The sequence below is a fragment of the Paroedura picta genome, chromosome 15 (genome assembly GCF_049243985.1).
Source record: "Paroedura picta isolate Pp20150507F chromosome 15, Ppicta_v3.0, whole genome shotgun sequence".
Classification (NCBI taxonomy): Eukaryota; Metazoa; Chordata; class Lepidosauria; order Squamata; family Gekkonidae; genus Paroedura; species Paroedura picta.
Window position 1 is genome coordinate 18,054,687 of NC_135383.1, and position 21,798 is coordinate 18,076,484.

Sequence of the window (21,798 nt, forward strand, 5' to 3'; positions counted from 1 at the left end):
ACTTTCTTCAGCGGCATTAACCAGCTATCAGGACATAATAAGTTCTCAATGGCCCCTGGTTTGCTGCAGCTTGAATCTCACCTATTAACTAAGCAACTGCAGGAGGTGTATTTCTAGTATCTACCGATCCGCCAAACTGTCTTTTCTTTTTGGCTGTTTGTGTGCTCTTGCTGTTTGAGGATATCGATTATATTGAATCGGACCAGACCAGAGTCTACCTAGCTTGGCTCTCCAGGGCCTCAAGTAGAAGATCTTTCTCATCACCCACTGCCTTATCCTTAACTGGAGGTGCCAGGGATTGAACCTGGGACTCTCGGCATGCCAAGCAGATGCCATACCACTGAGTCACACCCTCTTCTGTCTTCAGTGAAGAAGAACGTGGGCACCCAGTCATGGGGAACACTTTTGGAAAACTGGCTCTGTTAGTCATTGTATTACAAATGCTACCCTCATAGTCTTGTGGGATTTTGGATCTCTCCTGGCCACGGGATAAAGCAGTCAGAAAACAGATGCCCACAACTCCGTGGCCTGCTTGATAAACATGGAAGCTTACACCCAGGACAGAACTTCTCTGGTCTTAAAGATGCCACCGGACCCAGACTTCGTTCTGTTGCTTCAGTCCAATGCAGGTACCCGCTAGAATTGAAATGTGTTCTGTAAAAATTGTGCTTAGTTTCCATATTTTTATACTGTCCCTGTTTATGGGGGACTGTGTTTATTTTTTGTTATCTGGAGATTCGCTGTCCCTGTTTTATACGTGCTTTGACTCTTGAAAGCTCCTACTCCCCAAATCTTAGGGGTCTCCAAGGATTTACTGGACTCAGTTCTGTTTTACTGCAGACTGAGATGGCTCCCCTCTGAAGCTGCCCTTATTTTGGAGAAGATTTTGGAGCTGTTTTAATTTTGCCGTCCATGCAGTGGCTTCCCTTATGTCCCTGGCCTCGGATAATGTACTACCTGGGTAATAAACGTTGCCGAATACATTTGAACGGCACTTCTTTTGGAGAAAGTCGATCCAGAGTAATGTTTGTAGAAAGCAGAAAGGAAATTCCTATCATCACTTAATTGCTTCAGGATTCAAAACTGTCGGATTATTATTAAACCAATTCAAGATACGGCAACTTTTTTGGTGCAGTGGCATCATGCGTCCTTGGTGTGAGAAAAGGAGGGGGAGAGTTTTCTTTAGATTGTAGGCTCCTTGAGAACAGGGACTTTATATATACTTATTCGCACACCCTGTAAAGCAGTCTGCAAGCTAGGTCTCCCCTGCTGTTTACTCCCAGCCGCTGGTATTTGAAGGTAAACTGCCTCTGAATATGGAGGTTTCTGGTAGGAAGCATGCCTTTTGGCCGTCGTTCAGCCTGTCCCACTGAATCCTGTCCTTCGTAAAGTCAGTTTCCCCCTTTCCCTCCTCCTTGGCTTCTGTCTCTTTTATTAGCTTCCTCACTGGCAGGGATTCAACAGCTGCTGTTTTTCCCATCGTGGCACTGAAACTCTGGCTTTATTTTTTTACTGGAGAGCCAGTTTGGTGTAGTGGTTAGGAGTGCCGACTTGTAATCTGGCATGCCAGGTTCGATTCTGCGCTCCCCCACATGCAACCAGCTGGGTGACCTTGGGCTCGCCACAGCACTGATAAAACTGTTCTGACCAGGCAGTGATATCAGGGCTCTCTCAGCCTCACCCACCCCACAGGGTGTCTGTTGTGGGGAGAGGAATGGGAAGGCGACTGTAAGCCGCTTTGAGCCTCCTTCAGGTAGGGAAAAGCGGCATATAAGAACCAACTCTTCTTCTTCTTCTTCTTCTTAATGGTGGCTGTTCAACGCTGGCCGGTCAGACTGTTGTGAAAAGGTACAGCAGCCCTGAAAGGACCACAAAGGGACATGACCTTGTTCCCAAGTTGAGCCCAGACCTGAGCTCCCCCCCCCCAGCTGACTTGCCACAGGAGATGGCTTGTCCAGAGGGAGAACTCCACTTGTTCCCTGTCCTCTTTATCCCATTCTGAATCACACAGAGCAGACGAGAGTACCAAGGGCCATTCCGTCCAGCCCCCCCCCCCCCTTCTTGGGAACTTAAAAATCACACCCTCCTGACAGGTGCTCATCCAGTCTCCTCCCAAAATCCTCCAACAAGGAGACTCCACCATCCTTCAAGGCAGCATTGCCTTCCCTTTCTCAGAGCTTTCTGCTCTAATTCTTCAGCTTCTGCCTCCCTGGTTCAGTTTGCAAACGAATTTTCTAGATCTTAGAGCTCGGTACACAAGCGGCAAATTAATGCGAGGGACTCTCCTCCTTTCTCTGTTCTTCTCCCCCCTGCTCTTTGGAATCACTTGAACTTCAGCTGAGCAGTGGAAGCTGCTGCATGCACAGAGGCACTCCCCTCCCCTGCTTTTGAACTCCGTTCCTGAGCTGCATGCTAATGACAAAGGAGGTTTGTTCAGCCTCTGAAGACAGTTGTGCTTGCCTGAGGTTGGGGACTGGGTCAGGTGGGTAGAGATGGCAGGAATAAATAGGACACAAGTCGAAGGAGCAAGGCAGAAAGGGAAAGAAATCTAGCTATGGAAGTAAGGGGGGGAACTCTCAGGGGAAGGGGCTGAAATGCGTTTTGCATTCTTGCTTTTGAATTATTATTTTTTTGCTTGCATTTGGAATGAGTCTCCTTGCTGTGCCTTCGTCTCCCGTGGAGCGTTAAGGAAAGAGGCATCTACTAGCTCGCCTTGAACTTGTAATTAGGATATAGTTAGCAAGTTACCAAATGGCTCCATGCCACAATTTTGCGTGCCTCACGTGCTGTGGATCAGCTTGCCCTGCGAAGACCAAAGATTGCTTCCTGACCGAATTAGGTGGGCTATTCCAGGTTTCCTCCAGACTTCTCAGGAGCCTGTGGCAATTGGGACCCTCAAAATGCAATGGCTCGGACCTTCACAGGGACCCAGTGGAGAGCACATATGACACCAGAGCTCTCCCACCCACATTGGCTCCAGATTGGAGACTGGATCAGACTCAAGGTTTTGGTGTTAACCAGGGGTAGTCAAACTGCGGCCCTCCAGATGTCCACGGACTACAATTCCCAGAAGCCCCTGCCAGCGAATGCTGGCAGGGGCTTCTGGGAATTGTAGTCCGTGGACATCTGGAGGGCCGCAGTTTGACTACCCCTGGTGTTAACCTTTAAAGCCCTATACAGTCTGGGACCGGCATATCTGTGGGACTGCCTTGGTTTGGTTGGTTCTCAACACTGCAGCAGTGCCAAGGGCCAAAGGGCGTTGAGGTCATCTGATCAAAACCTTTTCAGCCTTGGCCACGGCTTGGTAGAATGTTCTGCCGAAAAGGATCATGGCCCTTTGGGACCCTGACCAGTTTTGCAGAGCCTGGAAGGCAGAGCTGTTTCGCCAGGCCTATGGTCGAGACCAGGAAGAGCATCAAGAAAAGGGAGGCAAGAGCAAACCACCTCTAGAGCAATGGCCTCTAATTTGAAGAACCAGGTTTGATCCCTCCTCCTTCTTCCCCCCCCCCATGCAGCCAGCTGGGTGACATTCAGTCACAGATCTCTCAGAGCTCTCTCAGCCCCACCTACCTCACAGGGTGTAGGGAGAGGAAGGGCAGGCAATTGTAAGCCCCTTTGAGACACATGAGACCTGCTGGGTGACCTTGGGCCAGTCCCAGTTCTCTCAGTGCTCTCTCAGTCTCACCTCCCTCACAGGGTGGCTGTTGTGGGGGGGAAGAAAGGTAGGCGATCGTCAGCCACTTTGGGACTCCTTCTGGAAGTGAAAAGCAGGGTACATAACCCCAGCTCTTCTTCTACTTGCCTTGAAAGTCCCACAAGGTCACCCCAAGTCTGCTGGGACTCTCTTTTTCCTATGGCCTGAGTGTAATATTGGCAGGAGATCCTAAGATTGGCTGGCTGCCAGGCACGAGCCCTTAGAGTTGGTTTGCCATTGCTCACCTCCCTATCATGACCCCTAATGCTCCTTAGAGGTCTCCCATCCAAATATTTGCCAGTGTCGATCTTGCTTAGCTTCTGAGATCTGACAGGGTTGGGCTTGTCTGGACTATCTAGGTCAGGGGGCTGTGATTCGGTGCCCCCCCCCCTCCAAAAGCCCCTGAAACCTAAGCTCTTTGACTTTACATCACCTGGCTTTGAGCAGAGACCAAAAGAGTTGCAAGGCCAGAAGATTTATTTATTTATTTATTTAGTGTATTTATATACCGCCCTTCACGAAGGCTCAGGGCGGTTTACATGGAACAAGAAAAAGGATACAGGTAACATCATGACAGGTAACAAGATGGGTGGGAGGGTTGCCGAGCCGTTTGTGCCCCACAGGATTTATGGGACTGCTGCACCACACCTGTGCTTCCTTAGCCCCTTAGTCAGCTTAGGATGGCTCTCCTGTCCCCACTCTCTCCCTTGGCTTTTCTCCCTAGATCGGAGTCATTTGGGGAGATTGCTAGCAGACCCGAACTGACCCAGCCTGAATTCCGGAGCTCAGCCAGCCCCCTCTGAGCTTGGTGCACAGGAAGGGAGACAGATGTCCCTCCTCCTGCCCAGGATCTGGGGTGGGTGGGAATGTGGCACCCTGCAGCTTCCCTCCCCCCACCAGCTCCTTAAGGGGTGGGGACAGACACTTCATCCTACCCCTGCCAGCGGGTACCCGCACGGTCTCCAGCTGCAGAAATTGCGTCGTGGGATGCAGCGGGAGACGGTTGCCAGGGCAACAGCACAGGCTCAAGTCAATAGCAACAGGAGTGGTGCGTGGGATCACGATGGGTGGGGGGCTGGCACCGTCACAGGAGGGCAGCAGGGGAAAGGAGGCGCCTGTCATAATGGGGATCAGGGGAGAAGGCTGGCGCCAGGCCCCGGATCGGGGTGTGAAAGGAAAGGTCTCAGGGGAGCGGTTGCGTCTGGAGTTGCAAGGTGTGGGCAGGGCCGGTGTTTGTTGGTGCTCAGGCCACAGAGGTCAGTGTTGGGCTGTAACAGAGTCAGAAAACAGGTTTTGCTTGCATCAAATTTATTAATGTGATGAATCCCTCAGTCAATTTGGGATTGAGTTTACGGATTTTGGACTTGAAGGTGGTCGCCAAATGCCTGGTCCTGGCACACTGCCCTTCTGATATGGACATCCTAGCATTGGGGTGTCTGGTTATTGTTTGTGCAGTCACAGAAACATCACACTCAGTGCAGTAAATAAATCCCCCAAGAAGCTGCTGCTGTCAACCATTCAGTCGTGTCTGACTCTTGGCGCTCAACTGTCGCCACGGTTTCCGATCTCACACAGCTTCTTTTAGTTGCGTCATGTTCTGGCCGGTGTCCATTTTGCTCATATCTAACTGCTGTGTTCTTTGTCGGCCCGGTTTCCTTTCAGCACTGACCAAGCCTACCATAATTGCTCTGTCCCCAAGAAGTACATCTCAAAAAGAGGTAAACTTGCATAAATCCAGTTGACATTCAGGTGGCAGGCCAAAGAAGAGAGAGAAGCCTAATGGGAAGAGGACTTCCCCTGTCATAAATGGCCAGTTTACCCAACATCTTGTGGCACAGAGTGGTAAGGCAGCCGCCTGAAAGCTTTGCCCATGAGGTTGGGAGTTCGATCCCAGCAGCCGGCTCAAGGTTGACTCAGCCTTCCATCCTTCTGAGGTCGGTAAAATGAGGACCCAGCTTGCTGGGGGGTAAAGGATAATGACTGGGGAAGGCACTGGCAAACCACCCCGTATTGAGTCTGCCATGAAAACGCTAGAGGGCGTCACCCCAAGGGTCAGACATGACTCGGTGCTTGCACAGGGGATACCTTTACCTTTACCTTTACCCAACATCATGTGTAGAAGAGGATGAGGGTGTTGTTTCTACAGAAGAGGCTTGCAGGGAGATGTGTCTCCGTGGAAGGCCATGTGCAAGGAGTGAAAGGACAAAGGGAGCGAGGAGAAGTGATCAGAGTGCTGCTCCCAGGTTAAGACAAAGAGAGGCATCTCATTCATGGAGATGACACCTACACACAGTGTAGAGTGACGTAGTGCTGCCCCCTCCCCCTTTCAGGCATGCTGAATCATTCGCTCCAACACGGAGGCCATGAAGGCTTTAAAACACCATGAACTCAGAAACAAACTTGGCAGCGAATATAGATTGTTAAGATAGGCTAGCCCCGATAATAACTCTTTCTGCAGCATTTGGAACAAGCTGTCACTTCTGCGTTGTCTTCAAGGGCCGCCCAACGTACAGCTTATTACAGTAGTCTATCTGTAAGGTTCCAAGAACGTAGATTAGCTTCATCCAGTTGCCTGAGTCCAAGAAAGCAGATAGCTGGAGGATGGAACGCAGCCAATAAAAGCCCCTCGGGATCCAGGAGCTTAGCCTGCTGGTCTGCCCGCTTTTCCTTATTGGTATTTGCATCTGATTACCCTGCTTCGTCCACCAAGGAGCTGTAATGCAAATAATTGGTCCTTATTTCCCTGCGACCTGGGGAGTGTGGATTTTGTCACGTGCAAAAGGGCAAGAATTTCCTCGGAACTCATTTTTAAAGAGTTTTCCTCCATCCTTTCCCCCAACGCCATCCATAGGGTTGCCACCTCCAAGCTGTTGATTTTAAAGGTGGAGCTTGGGAAGGGGAAGGCTTTGGGGAGATGGAAAAACCTTTGATTCCACCCTCCACCCCTTTTGCATTCAGGTGAGTTACAATTCCAAGAGAACTCCAAGCTCCACCTGGAGGGCAGTAACTCTGCTCTCCTCCCTTCTTCAGAGGAGCCCATTCCACAGAGAGGGGGCCATGAAAAGCCCCTCTGTTTAAACTCTAATTCTTCTCTTCCTCCAAGGACCCTGGGGTGGTGTATGTGGTCCCTGCCTGCCACTATAGTTTCACAACAGCCCTTTATAGTAGGTTCGGTTAAACTTAGGCTTCTCGTTATCCAGTGTGGGCCTTTCTGGTCTAGATCCAGCCCTTGTTGATTTACGACTGAACTGCTTTGTTTAAAGTGCCGGGCTGGAGGAAGGGCAAGGCCAAGGGCCGACATTTAGGTCATCTCTGCCTGTCGTCTTTCCCAGCACAGGACACATGGGTTGATCAATTATAGAAAATACATGCTGCAGAAGCAAGGAATTGTTTGTGTGTGTGTGTGTTCTGGCTTGCCCCTTCCTCTTCTTCCTCCCCCATCTCTGCCTTGTTTTTTTCTGGTCTGCTTGTTCTGTCTCTGCCTTTCGGCTCGTCCCTCCCCACACTGGCTAAGCCCCCCCCCCCACTGCTGCATATGGGTGTGGGGGGATAAGGAGGTGTGTGTGCATGCTGGAGGGGGGTCGGCCAGCCAGTGTGGGCATAGCAAGGGGAGGGATGGGCGGTGAGCGGCAGAGGCCATTTCCGACTTTTTATGTCCACTGGCTGCTTTTATGACCAAGCGCGGATATTTGTTAAATTGCAGAGTCTTGAGTCCATGGGTCCCTCCTCCCCCCAATAACATTCTTCTACCAACGGGGCTGGGCGAGTGTTCTGTGTGGCTGATGGAGCTGTGCATTTGTCCTACATGGGTGATATTTGGCTTTTTGATGCATGATAGATATGTGCTAAATTGGCACCGTTCCTGCAACCTGCAGCATTGGGATGATGCTGAGACAGTCTGGTCTATCCCTCTCCCCCCGCCCCCACCAGCATGCACATTTCTGATCATATCCCTGTCCCACTTCCAGCCTGGGGGAAGGCACCCCCCCCTTTCCCCCATCCGAGAAGGCTGCTTCAAGATGCCGTGCTATTCTCTGGTTCCTGTCTGTGGCGCCGGCAGCTGGCCTGCGCATTCGAGGGTTCCACTGAGCTCAAAGATGCGTGGTTAATCAGCAAATGTGGGGAAGTGTGTCAGGCCAAGCAAGGGGGGCGGGGGGTGGAACACACTTGACTGGGTACGGAGTAATGTGGCTGGGAGGCTCTCAGTGTTTCAGTCCGGCATGTGCCTGCCACGGGTCTGCCCATCTTATGTTTGCACTGTCCATTCCTTGACACAACTCTGGGTGTGTTCCATGCGTCATGCTAGAACGTGTGCCAGTTCAAGAAGGCATATGTATGTTCCAGTGGGGCATATGTTTAATGTTCTTTCCTGTTCCTGCTGTGCTTTTTCCTGCGATTATTTGTTTTTTCCCCCTTGCCTTTTGCCTTCCCATTTCCACTCTGCTCCTGTTTTGGAATGCTCTTCCACCGAGAAATGCCTCTTTAAAAAGTTGATCCGGTCGATCAGGTTTTTCAGCAAAAAATAGTTCCCCAACAAAAGCAATGAGGAAAAGGTTTGTTTCCCCTCTCTGGTTGATCCAGATCCATAGTGTTTTAAGTGCTGGGTTTACAAGGCTGCTTATTAATCTGCGATAATCACACACACACAAACACACACACACAAACACACACACACAAACACACACACTGTGTTTGGTTACTATGGCCAGCTGAAATTTTGACACCACTTCTTGGTATATTTTGAAAGACAAAGGAGAAGTGGAAGCCAATGTTGTTGTTTTTTTGGCTCAATAAATCAATCCCTGTCTCAACTTTGTTTTTTCTTGAGTGGATTGAACCCCCCCAAACTTCCTTTGTACATTGTTTTCCATTTCCAGTTGTTGAATCTTATGCAGAGTTTTCTGTGTTGATGGTACATCACTTAGCCATTATGTGTGTAGTATAAAAATATGTGACACGTGTCAGTGATATAAATGAATCATGTATGTCAGCTATGAAAACCAGCAGGTAGAAACAGTTCACAATGATAACGTGTGAAAACAAAACAGGCAAAAAGAAATGGCAGCTTGCTTCTTCTTAGGAAGGACTGCCTCCCCTCCAGCTCTTTCAGCCGTGCGAATAAGGAAGCATGTTCTTAAATGTTCCAGGGCTGGCCAGTGTGGCTCTCCAGATGCCCATAGACTACAGTTCCCACGAGCCCCTGTCGGCACCATGCCAGTAGGGATTCCTGGGAATTGTAGTCCATTAATATCTGGAGAGCCACAGTCTGGCCACCCCTGCGACATGTTATTTTTCGACATGCAGAGTATTTGTGTGAGAATTCAGCGGTGCCCACATCAGCCTGAATTAGGAGAATACTCCTTTTTGACCAGTCGTCATCCGCTTCCTGTCGACGCTATAAAGGGCTTCCGGCTCAGGAAGGGGAGGACATCAGGAAGTGACATCACAGCCCCTCCCACGGCGGTTTTTAAAAGTCAGTGGCTAGAAGGCGCAGTGAGCAAGACATGCCACTACAGGGGCGGGAAGCAGATGTTTCCACGGCAGCCGCATCTCTCCTATGACGATCCAGGCTTTGTTGCTTGCCAGCTCTGATTGGGCATCTCTGGTTCCCCTTGACAGATTTTAACTACGGCACGGAGGATTACGATGCCGAGGGCAACGAGGAGCCCAAAGTGCCTCCCGGGGGCTCTGAGACCATGCCGTACATTGATGAATCGCCCACCATGTCCCCCCAGCTCAGCGCTCGTGTCCAAGAAGACGGTGGCGGCGGCAACAATGGCATTTCTCCCACAGCTCCCGACGAGCCCGACATTGCGGTAAGGGGTGGCCGATACCTGCGGGGTCTTGGGCATCTAAAAAGAAGGCTTAACATTTCTGTAGTCTGCCCAAGTGGCTATTGGGCACTAGCAGTACTGTCGCAGCATCCCTGCAAGGTAGGCCAGTGCTACTACCTACCTAGCTTTAGCGCAGCAGATATTTTATAAACTAAGCCGTGTGTTTTATCCTGGGGGGGGAGAGCGAGATGGGGGAGCCACAGAGCATTTTAATGTTTGACGTTTGAGTGTGAGAAACCGGAAATAGCAAACCACCACCAAACGTTCTTGCCTGGCGGCCGGACCCTCCTCTCTTGCCTTGAAAACCCTGCAGGGTCCCCATAAGTAAGCTGTGACTTCGTAGCAAAACAGAACAAAAGCCCAAGTAAACATGCTGCAAAACTTAATGTGTCTAGTTCTTCATTTCATCTTCTGATAATGTTTTTTCTGCTTTAGCTCCCCCCCCCCCATGGATGCTATCCATGACGGCTAGAGGGAACCTCCCAATTCAGAGGCACTATACCTCTGGATGCCAGTTGCTAGGAGGCAACTGGGGAAGCTTTGTGCATTTGCTGTGGATCTCTTGGGCCACTGAGTGCAGGGTGAGGTAGACCTTGGGTCTGATCCGGCAGGGCTGCTGTGAAGATATTGGGATGGCGCATACCAGGGTCTTGATACTTCTAAATAAATCTGATTCAGTTGTGACAGGCTCAGAGGGGTCATGCTGGGAAGGGGCTCCCGACTGCCTTTCCCCCGGCTTCCAAAGGCTAGCCAGGGATTGCACAAGCTGTGTTATCCCCTTGGCCTTTCCTGCAGTGCTGTTGTAGTAGAACTGATTGCAAAGTCTGTTGTCTGCTGCAGCAAACTTTTGTCATTCTTTCCAGTGTTCTGTGTTAAGGGCTCTGTTTCAGTTTTATGCATTTCACTGTGAGTGACGCAACCCATCCCCAGCACATCTCTGCTCAGTCTGCTGTTCCCCTGATCACAGCCGCTTTTGAGAACTGGGCCCCAAAAGTTCCCTTTCAGGACTGATTTCTCTTAGCTGCAAGAGTCATGCGGATCTCAGCTAGAGGTCTCTTCTTGGTACCTTCCCCTCACTGCCCACCAGGTGGCATCAGTGTGGCAACATGCTTTCAGATGCTGCCATAAATATAAGTTTTGTTCCCCCCATGACCACTAGGGGTGGAAGCCCAGCAAGCGTTTTGGGCCTGGGTGATTGATAAATCCATTACAGATTTCATGGCTGCTGCCCTGTTCGCTGTCATTGGGGTGTTCTTTGTTAGTAGGGGAGCCCGGACCTGGAAATCCCAGCCAAGCCCGATACTGTAAGATCTCTGAAGCTAAGCAGGGCTGACCCTGGCTGATATTTGGATGGGAGACCCCCAAGGATTTGGGTGGGAGTTCCTCCAAGGAATGCTAGAGGTCTTGATACAGAGGCAGGAAGCAGCCAGTGCCGTGGGGGAGGGAGAGGAGGGGAGGAGCCAGCGCACCAGCAGGCACACACATGCAGGCACAGAGCTCTGCGCTTGCGTGTGGGCGCACCGGCTCCTATACCTCCCCTCTCCACTGCACCAGAGCACTGGCTGCTTCGGGCACGAACGGCCGCTTCGGACGCCAACCCTACTTCGGATCTTCTGGCTATGCTACATAACATAACATAAATACAGTCCCACCTATCTTCAGGACTGCTTATCTCACTATGCCCCCCCGCAGGGCCCTCTTCTCTGCAGGTATGAATCTGCTGGTTATCCCAGGGCCCCGGGAAGTACATCTGGCCTTGACCCAGGGACTTCTTGGTCCTGGCCCCCACCTGGTGGAATGAGCTCCAAGAAGAGCTGAGGGTCCTGATTCTGCAGGGCCTGTAAGACAGAGCTCTTCCGGCAGTCACTTTCCTAGTTCCCCCCTAGACAAACACCGTCAGTGGTCAGCTATGGGGCATTAGCTGGAAATGGAAGAATTGAAGCATTATGGTTGGAGCAAAGTATGGAAGGGATTGCCAGCTGGGTGACCTTGGGCTCGCCATGGCACTGATAAAACTGTTGTGACCGAGCAGGAATATCGGCTCTCTCAGCCTCACCCACCTCACAGGGTGTCTGTTGTGGGGAGAGGAAAGGGAAGGCGACTGTAAGCCGCTTTGAGCCTCCTTCGGGTAGAGAAAAGCAGCATATAAGAACCAACTCTTCTTCTTCTTCTTCTTCTTCTTCTTCTTCTTCTTCTTCTTCTTCTTCTTCTTCTTCTTCTTCTGTTCTGGGGAAGAGCAGGCCTGATTGGATCTAGAACTGACTGGTTTGTCGTTTTGGTGGCCCACAGTATCTGCAAAACGTTCCTCCACTCCCACATTTCAAATGAATCTTCACTGTCCAACTATCCCACCCGTACATATCAAGGAGGACACTGGTATGACAAATTCCTACACTTAAAACCCTTTTCCCGCTCCTTCATGGCTTCTCCTTCCTGTTCTGATTTCTTGGTCACAGTCTCCCTTTGGGTGGGAGCCGAGGAATAGAAATTATTAAATAATTTTGATTTTTTCATCCTCAGCCTTGACGTTGTGTAATTCCCCGGTAGTCGTTGTGTTCATCGTCTTGATGTCCGGCTGTCATCCTGCGTTGGCATTTCAGCCGCTGATTCAGGTCCTCCCTGTTTTCAGGTCCTCCCTCAGATCATTAATGTTTCTACTACCAATTTTCACCCCGCCTTCATCTCAATCGAAACTGGTTTTACTCCTGGTGTAACTTTGTTAAAAGCTGAACAAAATTTGGGTCCAGTGGGACCTTTTAATGCAAGGTATAAGCCTTGGTGTGCATGCACACTTTGTCAGATACAGTGAAACAGAATATCCTCAAGCGTTACATACAGGTAGAGAGAGAGTGGGGAGGAGGTTAATTGCCAGGAAGTAAAGATGCATGTGAAAAGCCGCAACTTGCTAAAATAAATACAAAAGAGCTATTTCCATTGTTTCCAATAAGAGTCCACTGGATTTGGGGTTTTTTTGTAGTTTGTGTCACTCTCAGTCATGTTGGGGATTGCCCCGTCTTCCCTTTTTGTGAGGTTCTGTTATTGCAAATGCTTTAAAAATATGCCAACATCTGACAATATTTGACTGGTCAATATTTTTTAACTGTTGAAATTCCCAGCCAGTGAGAGCCAACATGGTGTAGTGGTTACGAGTGGGGATTCTGGAGAACCAGCTTTGTTTCCCCATCCCCCCATGCAAAGCTTGCTGGGTGACCTTGGGCCACTCCCAGTTCTCTTGGGACTCTTGCAGCCCTAACTGCCTCCCAAGGCAGTTGTGGGGAGAGGAAGGGAAGGCAAGTGTAAGCCACCTTAAGACTCCTTTGGGTACAGAAAAGTGGGATATAAAAAAACAACTCTTCTCCTTAGTCTTCCTCCTCCTCCTCTTGCTTTTCTTCTTCCTCTTCCTGTTCCTCTTCTTCTATGAAGCATGGAGTTCTTCACTGGTTAAAGGTGTACAAACCCTGAAATACCATTTGAGTTCCCAGGGCCACATTCTGCAAGCCTATGTTTGTCATGAGAAGTCAGCATTTCCGTCTTTTTAAGAAGTTTAAAAAAAAATCAAAGCAAGTTTCTAGCCCTCAAGAAATCAAAGTTGGGCTTGAAAGCACATGAAGTCGCAGAAGATGGGCAGGTCACTGAACAAGCTCTCTGGCGAGCAGAGGGAGGGAGCATCTGTGCATATGCATTGCTCTCAACTCCACCCCTGAATGATAAGAATGTTTTATGAAAAACGGAGGCATGCAAATTTGATTTGCTCAAGGTGTATACGTAGTATGCATCTTTATTGCGTTGAACATTAACTGTGGTTACAGACTCCTTGCTTGGTGCAGAATATCAGTGACTTTGGGGTTCTCATTTGTTCAGGGTTTTCCCTCCCTTGCCTGGACAAGAGAAGGGAACAGAGTCCTGGAAAGATCTGCATCTTTTTCCTTCCCCCTAGCTGGCCGTGCGAAGCCAGCTCTGAGCTCCTAGTTTCTAATGGGGTGGCCAGCTTCCAGGTGGGGCATGGAGATCTCCCGGCATTACGACCTCTCTCCACACAACACAGACCATTTCCCCTGGAGAAAATGGCTGCTTTAGAGGGTGGACTCTACGGCCAGCTTGGTGTAGTGGTTAGGAGTGCGGACTTCTAATCTGGTGAGCCGGGTTCGATTCTGCACTCCCCCACATGCAGCCAGCTGGGTGACCTTGGGCTTACCATGGCACTGATAAAACTGTTCTGACTGAGCAATAATATCAGGGCTCTCTCAGCCTCACCCACCTCACAGGGTGTCTGTTGTGGGGAGAGGAAAGGGAAGGCGACTGTAAGCCGCTTTGAGACTCTTTTGGTAGAGAAAAGCGGCATATAAGAACTTCTTCTTCTTCATACCCTGCCAAGATCTCCCCCCTCTATGAACCCCACCTTTCCCAGACTCCTGCCCCGAAATTTCCCGGCATTTTCCAACACAGATGTAGCAGCCCTAGAAATTCTGCGGGGGGCCACTCTTCTTCCCACCCCAATGCTGATACTGTCATCGGAAGGTGGACCTTTGGGGAACAGGAAGCAGTGGCATGGGGGGGGTTTGGGAAGGGGGGAGAAACCACGTTTGTGTCAGGACAGGCTGCATACCTCAAGGGATTTTCAGGTCTTAAAACCTCCAATCCTTCTCAGTTGCTCTTTGGACTAATCCAGCCAGCAGCTCCAGTGCCTGTTTGTTTGCGTTAACACTTTCTATCCTGTTCTTCTTGTTGGAAAACTTTGGCAGCTGGCCTGAGATGCTGGCCTGAGCCCTTGCAGAACGCCTCTCCCTCTCCCATCTGAGTTTTCGGGTCACCAGTGTGTGGGGAGGCGGGGTGGGGTAAGGTTGCCGGTTTCAGGTTAGGAACCTCCTGGGTATTTGGGGAGGGAGAGTGGGGAGTGAGGTTTCCTAAGTACTCCTCCAAAGTCTCCATTGTCTCCAGGGGGACGTATCTCTGTTGCCTGTTGCCCCAGGTCCCACTCGAGGCTGGCATCCCTGTCTGCTGTCAGATCCCCATCCCAAGTGCTTTTGCCTCACTTTTCAGCTTCACTGTTGTGTTTATCTCTGCTGCTTTGTTTGTCCTCTTCCCTCTTTGCATAGCCCCTCTGCAGACCATTTTCCTGTCTACCTCCTACCTCTTTACTGGCAGTCTTCAAGCAAAGGTTGGATACACACTTTTCTTGGATGCTTTAGGATGCTTAGGGCTGATCCTGCGTTGAGCAGGGGGTTGGACTAGATGGCCTGAATGGCCCCTTCCAGCTCTATGATTCTATGATTCCTCCTCCTCCTCCTTCATCATCATCATCATCATCATCATCAATTTAATTTCTATACCACCCTCCCTGTGAGTCTTTATCTCTGTCCCCAGTCCCCTTTTTCTCACCCTTTCCACAAGTCATTTCTTTGAGAGCTTGTGTGTTTTGCGTACATGAAAATGTATACTCTGGGTTAACCTTGGTTGGTCTTCAAGGTGCCCCTGGATTAAAACTTTGTTCTGCTGCTTCAGACCAGCATGGCTACCCACCTGAATCTCTCTGAAGAAGCGCGCCTGCACATGCTTAGACCCGGAATTAAATTTTGTTGGTTTTAAAGGTGCCATCATTGGAACCCAAACTGTTTAGGGCAGGGGTAGTCAAACTGGCAGGGGCTCATGGGAATTGTAGTCCATGGACATCTGGAGGGCCGCAGTTTGACTACCCCTGGTTTAGGGCTTTGTTGTTTGTGAAGATAATGCTTTTGAGTATGTAACCTGCTGAAATTTCAGAAGATACCTGGATAAAATTTTCAGGGATAATGGCCAAGTCCTTTGCCTTGCTCTCGGCCCCAACCCATGATCTGCTGAATAAAACTAGAATAACTTCAAATAGCACGAATTACACAAAATAAGAAAATTTTTTAAAATGTAAGTTTTGCATTTGCAGAATCTGCTTTTGGTAGCCCAAGATTGGCTTCGCTTAGAAACAGAATTTTAAAAAACTAAGTTAAACTCACGGTCTATTTTAAGCCTATATTCGGTTAATCAGAATGGGCTGCTGTTATTCTTAGCCAGCCTCTAACAGGAAGAGCTCTTTGTGTGTCCTTCCCTCTTCCCCCAAAGCTGATCTCTGGAGCAGTTCCCCTCCCTGCCCCTCCCCTGTGCAGTCTTCTCGGGATCGGGGCAGAGCTGCAGACCCATGCAAAAGTTGTGGCCTCCTAGCTTCCCTTTTTCTGCCCCAGATGAAAGGAAGCTTTGTGTGCTTACACACATATAGGGAGCTGTTTACAATCACCTTTCATTCCTCGGTGCCCTTGGAGGAGGGGGCATTGTGCCGCGTTGGTGGTGTTTATCTGGGACTGGCAAATACTTGCGCACCTCACCTTGTAGCCGGTGTAACCTCTCTGAACATTAAATGCCATTGTTGCTGAGTGTGGTCGTGGAGAAGCAAGCAGAATTCAGAATGTCTTTTCTAACAAAACAAAAATGCTCGTTTGGGGTTAATGTTAAAAGCAAATGCTAGTTTCTGTGTTGCACAGAACTCTACCCTAAATAGACCAAGAGCTCTGTGTAGCTTGAAGAATGGAGAATTGGAATTTGTCTTTCTTCCTATGTCCTTATCGACTAGCCATGGTGACTAAGGGGAACCTCCATGTTCAAAGGCACTAAGCCTCTGAATCCCAGAGCCAGGAGGCAACGTCAAGGGGAAGGCTTTGGCCTCTGTGCCCTATTCTTGGCTGGCCAGAGGAACTACTTGGCCACTGTGTGAGACAAGATGCTCAGCTAGTTGGACCACTGGTCTGATGCCCCAGGCTCTTCTAATGTTCTTGTGTCCTGCTGGAATCCTGTCTCTGCAGTAAACATTACAATCCCCCTGCAAAGCAGGTCAGCATTTATTATCCTTGTATTATTCTTAGATAATATGAAGAGAACAGTGGCTTGCCTCCAGCCTCCTGGTGAGTTTGTGACCGAGGTGAAATTGGAACTGGGGACTTGCCACTGTTCTGCTGGTTCTTTATTTGAGCTCTTGATTCTCGGGGGTGTCCCTGTGGACTTTCTGGCAACATGGGCTGGTTTTCATTTCAAAAGGGTTTTTAAAAAAATGAAAAATGCAGAACTTCTGAAGTGTGCAACACATCCTGAGTGTTCTTGTAGTCCTTATAACAACCTTGCGGGGTAGGCCAACAGAATTAAATTGACTTTGGGTGTGTGTGCTGGAGTAAAATTTGTGTGTAGGATGTGCCTTTTTCTTTTTCCTTGTTTTATTTATTCTTTTATACCCCACCATTCTTTTAAGGCATCTTAGAATCATAGAGTTAGAAGGGACCTCCAGGGTCATCTAGTCCAACCCCCTGCAGAATGCAGGAAATTCACAACTACCTGCCCACCACAGTGACCCCAATCCCATGCCCAGATGATGCCCTCCCCCCAAAAAACCCACAATCCGTGGCCAATTTGGCCTGGAAGAAATTCGCCTCCTGATCCCAAAGTGGCGATTGGCATTTCCCTGGGCATGCAAGAAAGGGCCACAAGAGCCAAGCACAGACACAATCCCTTCTGCCCACCCCCTCACAGTCTGCCTAAATTCACAGCTTAAATTATTCTCCTTTACTCAGAAGAAGCCTGCGAAGTATGTTAGGCTGAGAATGCACAATTGGACTAAGGCTACTTAGCAAGCTTCTCCAATAGCATGGGGATTTGCACCCGGGTCTCTGGGGTCTGCCTCTTTAACCGTGACCCTGCACCTAAACAACTTGGTTTCTCCCCGTTCTGCAAGCGTGCCTCTCTCGACACTGCCTGGCTGCCTTAGTATGCTCCTTGCCGATTTCCACAGCCCGCCGTCCCAATCGACGCACTTGTACGGCAATTTTTGGGTTCTGTGCCAGAGGCATGAAAACAGCGCTCAAAAACGTCCTAAATTTAGGGGGCGGTGCTGAAAAAAGAATCAGGAAATGACGGGAAAACAAAGTCTTGCCGGAGCAAAAGAGGCGGAAATGTTCAAGTCGAGCCAGCGGGGATGCTGTGAAATCCGGCAGCGTCTGCATCCACACACCAACAGACACCCCCCCCCCTTAGTGCCAGGGGTTGCATGCCCTCTGGCCTCCCTCCCACTTTGCCGTCTGGAGGTTGCTGCCTGCCTTTTGCATCTAGCAACCGCTTCCTCCTCCTCCTCCTCTTTCTCCTCCTCCCCCTCTCCGCCCTTCGCTTCCTCAAAGGAGTCCTCCCCAGCTCTCCTGGCTGGATCGGCCCTCCAGGGTTGCCCCACCTACAGAGGCACGGCTGACGCTTCCTGTCTAGGCAAGGCAGAGGCCAGCCGACAAGAGCCGGAGTCGGAGCCGGGCACTGACGACGAAGGGGTTAAGCCAAACTTGTCGGCTTGGGCTTTCCCTTTCTCTCTCCCGCCGGTGCCTGCTGTTCTTGCTGCTGGGGCGTGCACGTCGGGGGTGGGAAATTGCTTTCCCCATCCGGACTCAGGGCACCCAGTGATGGCCGCGTTTCTCAGGCGGCAGTGCCAAGCTCCCAGAGCGGTGCCAGGCTCGGCTGCCCCCTCGCTCTAGGGGCCTTCTCCCTCCGAGGTGCGCCTGGCCAGGGCCTCCCGCAGGCCATGCGAGAAGAGGAAGAAGCGATCGGCTATCTGGACCGGGTCTTGGAAGATGAGGACGACGAGGAGCCCCGCTCGCCCACCACCCCCGGCCTGGGGTCCGGCTTCCTGGCCGCAGAGAAGGTGGGAGCCAGGGGGATGGTGCCTCCATCGGAGGGCAAAGGGGCACGATGAAAGGTGGGCCTACCTGGGGGAGCCCGTGCCCTGGTTTGAGACCAGGCCGGGGAGCCGAATGGCTTCTTGGGTGCACCCTGGCAGGGTTCCCCGGGACTCACCGGGGATGCTCTTTGGCCAGAGCTGAAAACAGCGCAGGGGGACGCCCACTTGTTTGAGAGTTTTGCCTTCTTTCTGTAGGAAATCCAAGAGTGCGGACAGCTCTTCAGCAGTGACGGAGGGCACTCTGGGGCTGTGCAGGAGCACTCTTGGGTCTTGGGGTTGGATACTTTTCGAGCTGGAACGAGGGTTGCCAGCTCTGGGTAGGGAAATCCCTGGAGACTTTGGGGGTGGAGTGGGAGGGATTTGGGGCAGGGAGGGACCTCAGTGGAGCCCACCCTCCGAAGCAGCCATTTTCACCAGGAGAACTGATCTCTGTCGGCTGGGGATGAGCTGTAAAACCGGGGAATTGGCAGGTCCCACCTGGAGGCTGGCATCCCTAGCTGATTCCTGTCTTGAGTTATAAGCACTGCCAGTCAACTTCCTTCTTTCAGTTTGTGGTGGTGGTGGTGGTGGTGGTGGAGGCCCAGCTGTTGGAAGGTTTGGAAGGAGTCGTCTCCCCCCTGCTCTTTTCTTGCTTGGTAGGGCCTCTTTCTGCAGCTGGCGACTGGCCTGGAGTAAAGAGTGCCTTTGGACAAGGAACGAAAAGTGAAGCTCGCTCCAGGGCATTTGTTTTCGCAGGGGTGGAGGCAGAGATTTCTTCCGCCTTGCCTCTCTTGCCACACAAAAGCAGCTGGGGAAGAATGCAGCGAAATCTCCAAAGCAAGCCAGTGTGGTGTAACGGTTACAGGTTTAGAGTAGCGTCTGGGCGACACAGGTTCAGATCCCCCCCTGCACCATGGCCCGATTGCCCTTTCTCAGCCTCACCCTACCTTACAGGGTTGTCGTGTGGTTAAAATAAGGGCAAGAGAACAAGCGATGCCCCATGGTGCTCTGGAAAGGAAAGGTGGGGTGAAAACCAAACCGTAGCTCTCCAAAATGTCCAAAGACTACAATTACTTGGCAGTGCCTCATGGCCACCCCAAGAGTTATGAGGCAGAAAACACAATGATTTGGGGCAGGGGTAGTCAAACTGCGGCCCTCCAGATGTCCATGGACTACAATTCCCAGGAGCCCCTGCCAGCATTTGCTGGCAGGGGCTCATGGGAATTGTAGTCCATGGACATCTGGAGGGCCGCAGTTTGACTACCCCTGATTAGAACTTGTGGTTCTAATATCTTTCCAGTGCCAGAGTTCTGGCCTGAAACATGTGAAGGGAGAGCCCCGAGCATGTACAGAGTGCAGTTAATAACAAGGCACCAGCTACCCATCTGTTGTTGTCCAATAAGGCCTGTCCTCTCTGTATTGTGTGTTTGAAGTGGGGCTCCTGGGTCTGCTTGAGCCGTAGTCTCGGCCGCTCTTCTTTCTCCGCTCTCTCGGGCAAACTGGCCTCCATCCGCGGGCAGTTGGTGACCTGCTTTGCCCTGTCTCCCCCCCCCCCTCTGGTGGAAAAAACAGCTCTGTGGCTGGGTGTGCCAGGGCTGGGCTGGCAGCCATCGTGTGGGCACGCTTGTTCCTGGGGAAAGGGGCCTGGCTGTGTGGGGGTGCCTGAGGCGCTGCAGGGGAGGTGCCAAGGAGTTTGGCAGGGAACTTTGATCCTCGTGGGAGGGAAGGTGAGCCAGGCTGGTTTCTCCAAACACCTTCCAGAAGCTGTTCTGGCTGCAGAGCCTTAATTGTGTGGCCTGCCCCCTGCCCCAAGGAGTCTGCAGTTTATGTTTGGGCAGAGTGATAAGGGAGGTGAGGGCAGCGGTTTTTGGCCCCGGATGAGGAATGGCCTCAGTTGGGATGGGTGGTTTTGAAGGGGGAGGGGTGGAGGTGAGGAGCACTCCAGACAGGGTAGTGCCGTTGCACCCCTGTGTCTGAGACACCCCCCCCCTGACCTGGCTCTCCTCAGCTAGGAATGGCTCTAATCTCCCCCCAAAATCATCCTCCAGTTTAGCCAGCAGCCCTTCCTGCTTCGAATCTCAATGAGTTTCACTCAGCAGACAAGACAACTGCCTGCTTCTTGCTTTTCACACTGGGCTGGTGCGCATGCGCCAGATCCATGCTGGAGAGGGAAGGAGGGGGACCCACATGATGTTCTGGCCTCAACCATACACCTGGTTGAGGACGGCTCTTTCGCAGGTCCCATGGAACTTGGATAGTTCTTTTTTGTGCCCGCATCTCGGCTGGCAGATTGGTTGCACTGGGTTGGAGCCAGGGCTGAAAAGATTCCGGCTCAACCAGATGCGCTTCTTTTGGGCCAGATATTACCAACATATTAACACTGGATGGCTCTAGTGCTCTTCTGATAAAACTGATCTACATTATAGGGTTGTTATGTGTGGGGGTGTTTCTGAAATAAGGTGTACAAGCATTTGAAATATCCCATTATCATTGTTTGTTGATGTGTAGTATTGTGTGCCTTTCGCTGTTTCCTCTGTGCACAATTTTGATTTTTTTTTTTTATTATTTCAGATTTGTATTTGTGGGGACAGCATTTTTATTTGTTTTTTTTCCAGAGAAATGGGCAGGTCATCCAAAAAGATGTTTTGATGGCAGAGGAATTGCATTTTCTCCCCCCCCCCCAATTTTTTGTAGGATGCAAACATTCCCCTTTTAACCTTGAGCAATGTTGTTGCCAGAATGCCAGAGGCAGTTTGGGAGAGAACTGGGTTCGAATCACAGCCCTGTCTTGAAGTTCAGTGGACCAGTGACTCCCCTTTGCCTATCTGACCTTGCAGGCTTGTTGGGATAAAATAAACTCCATGTTGAGAAAATGTACTCTGTGTACATTTGTCCTGTTAAGTCACTTTGGTTGTATTTAGCCATAAGCTGTTCCAAGTTGGGGTCAGGTGGGTGGGCAGGTAGTTGTGAGTTCCTGCATTGTGCAGGCGGTTGGAATAGATGACCCTGGCAAGTGAGGGTAACAGCTGTAGGAAAGCAATGGCTACCTTCTTCCCTGTGCATTTTTGCTGCTGCTACCCGTCTGGATGATAAAAAATTGCCATTGGATAGACAACCGCAATTAATGTAGTTATTTTGACAAAAGATGGAGGATCCTTCTTGGTTTGGAGCTGCTTTCCACTGAGTCCAGCCATTGGTCCTTTCAAGTCCATATCTTCTACTCAGACTGGCAGCAACTCTTCAGGCAAAGGTCTTGCACATCACTTACAACCTGGTCCTTTTTATTGCAGATGCCAGGGACTGAACCTGGGACCTTCTGCGTCCCTAGCAGAGGCTGTACCACTGAGCCACAGTCCCTCTCCATGGCCCTCTGGAGTTTCAGGCTGAGGTCTTTCATGTCACCTTCTGCTTGATCCTTTAACTGGAGATGCTGGGGACTGAACCTGGGACCTTTTGCATCCCTAGCAGAGGCTGTACCACTGAGCCACAGTCCCTCTCCATGGCTCTCTGGAGTTTCAGGCTGAGGTCTTTCATGTCACCTTCTGCTTGATCCTTTTAAC

The 21,798-nt window shown here is 50.7% G+C and overlaps 1 protein-coding gene across 4 annotated transcripts in view; it reads left to right on the top strand.

The window, feature by feature from the left end:
* ABR (ABR activator of RhoGEF and GTPase) overlaps nucleotides 1–21,798 on the top strand; it is a 131,224-nt gene that overhangs the window by 38,772 nt on the left and 70,654 nt on the right. For 3 of the 4 annotated variants that reach the window (XM_077311828.1, XM_077311830.1, XM_077311829.1), the window contains exon 2: nucleotides 9,314–9,510. In XM_077311828.1, coding sequence (XP_077167943.1) covers nucleotides 9,314–9,510 — 197 coding nt within the window. Of the gene's footprint in view, nucleotides 1–9,313; nucleotides 9,511–17,592; nucleotides 18,224–21,798 lie in introns of those variants that run through there. The other variant, XM_077311831.1, reaches the window with a different exon arrangement.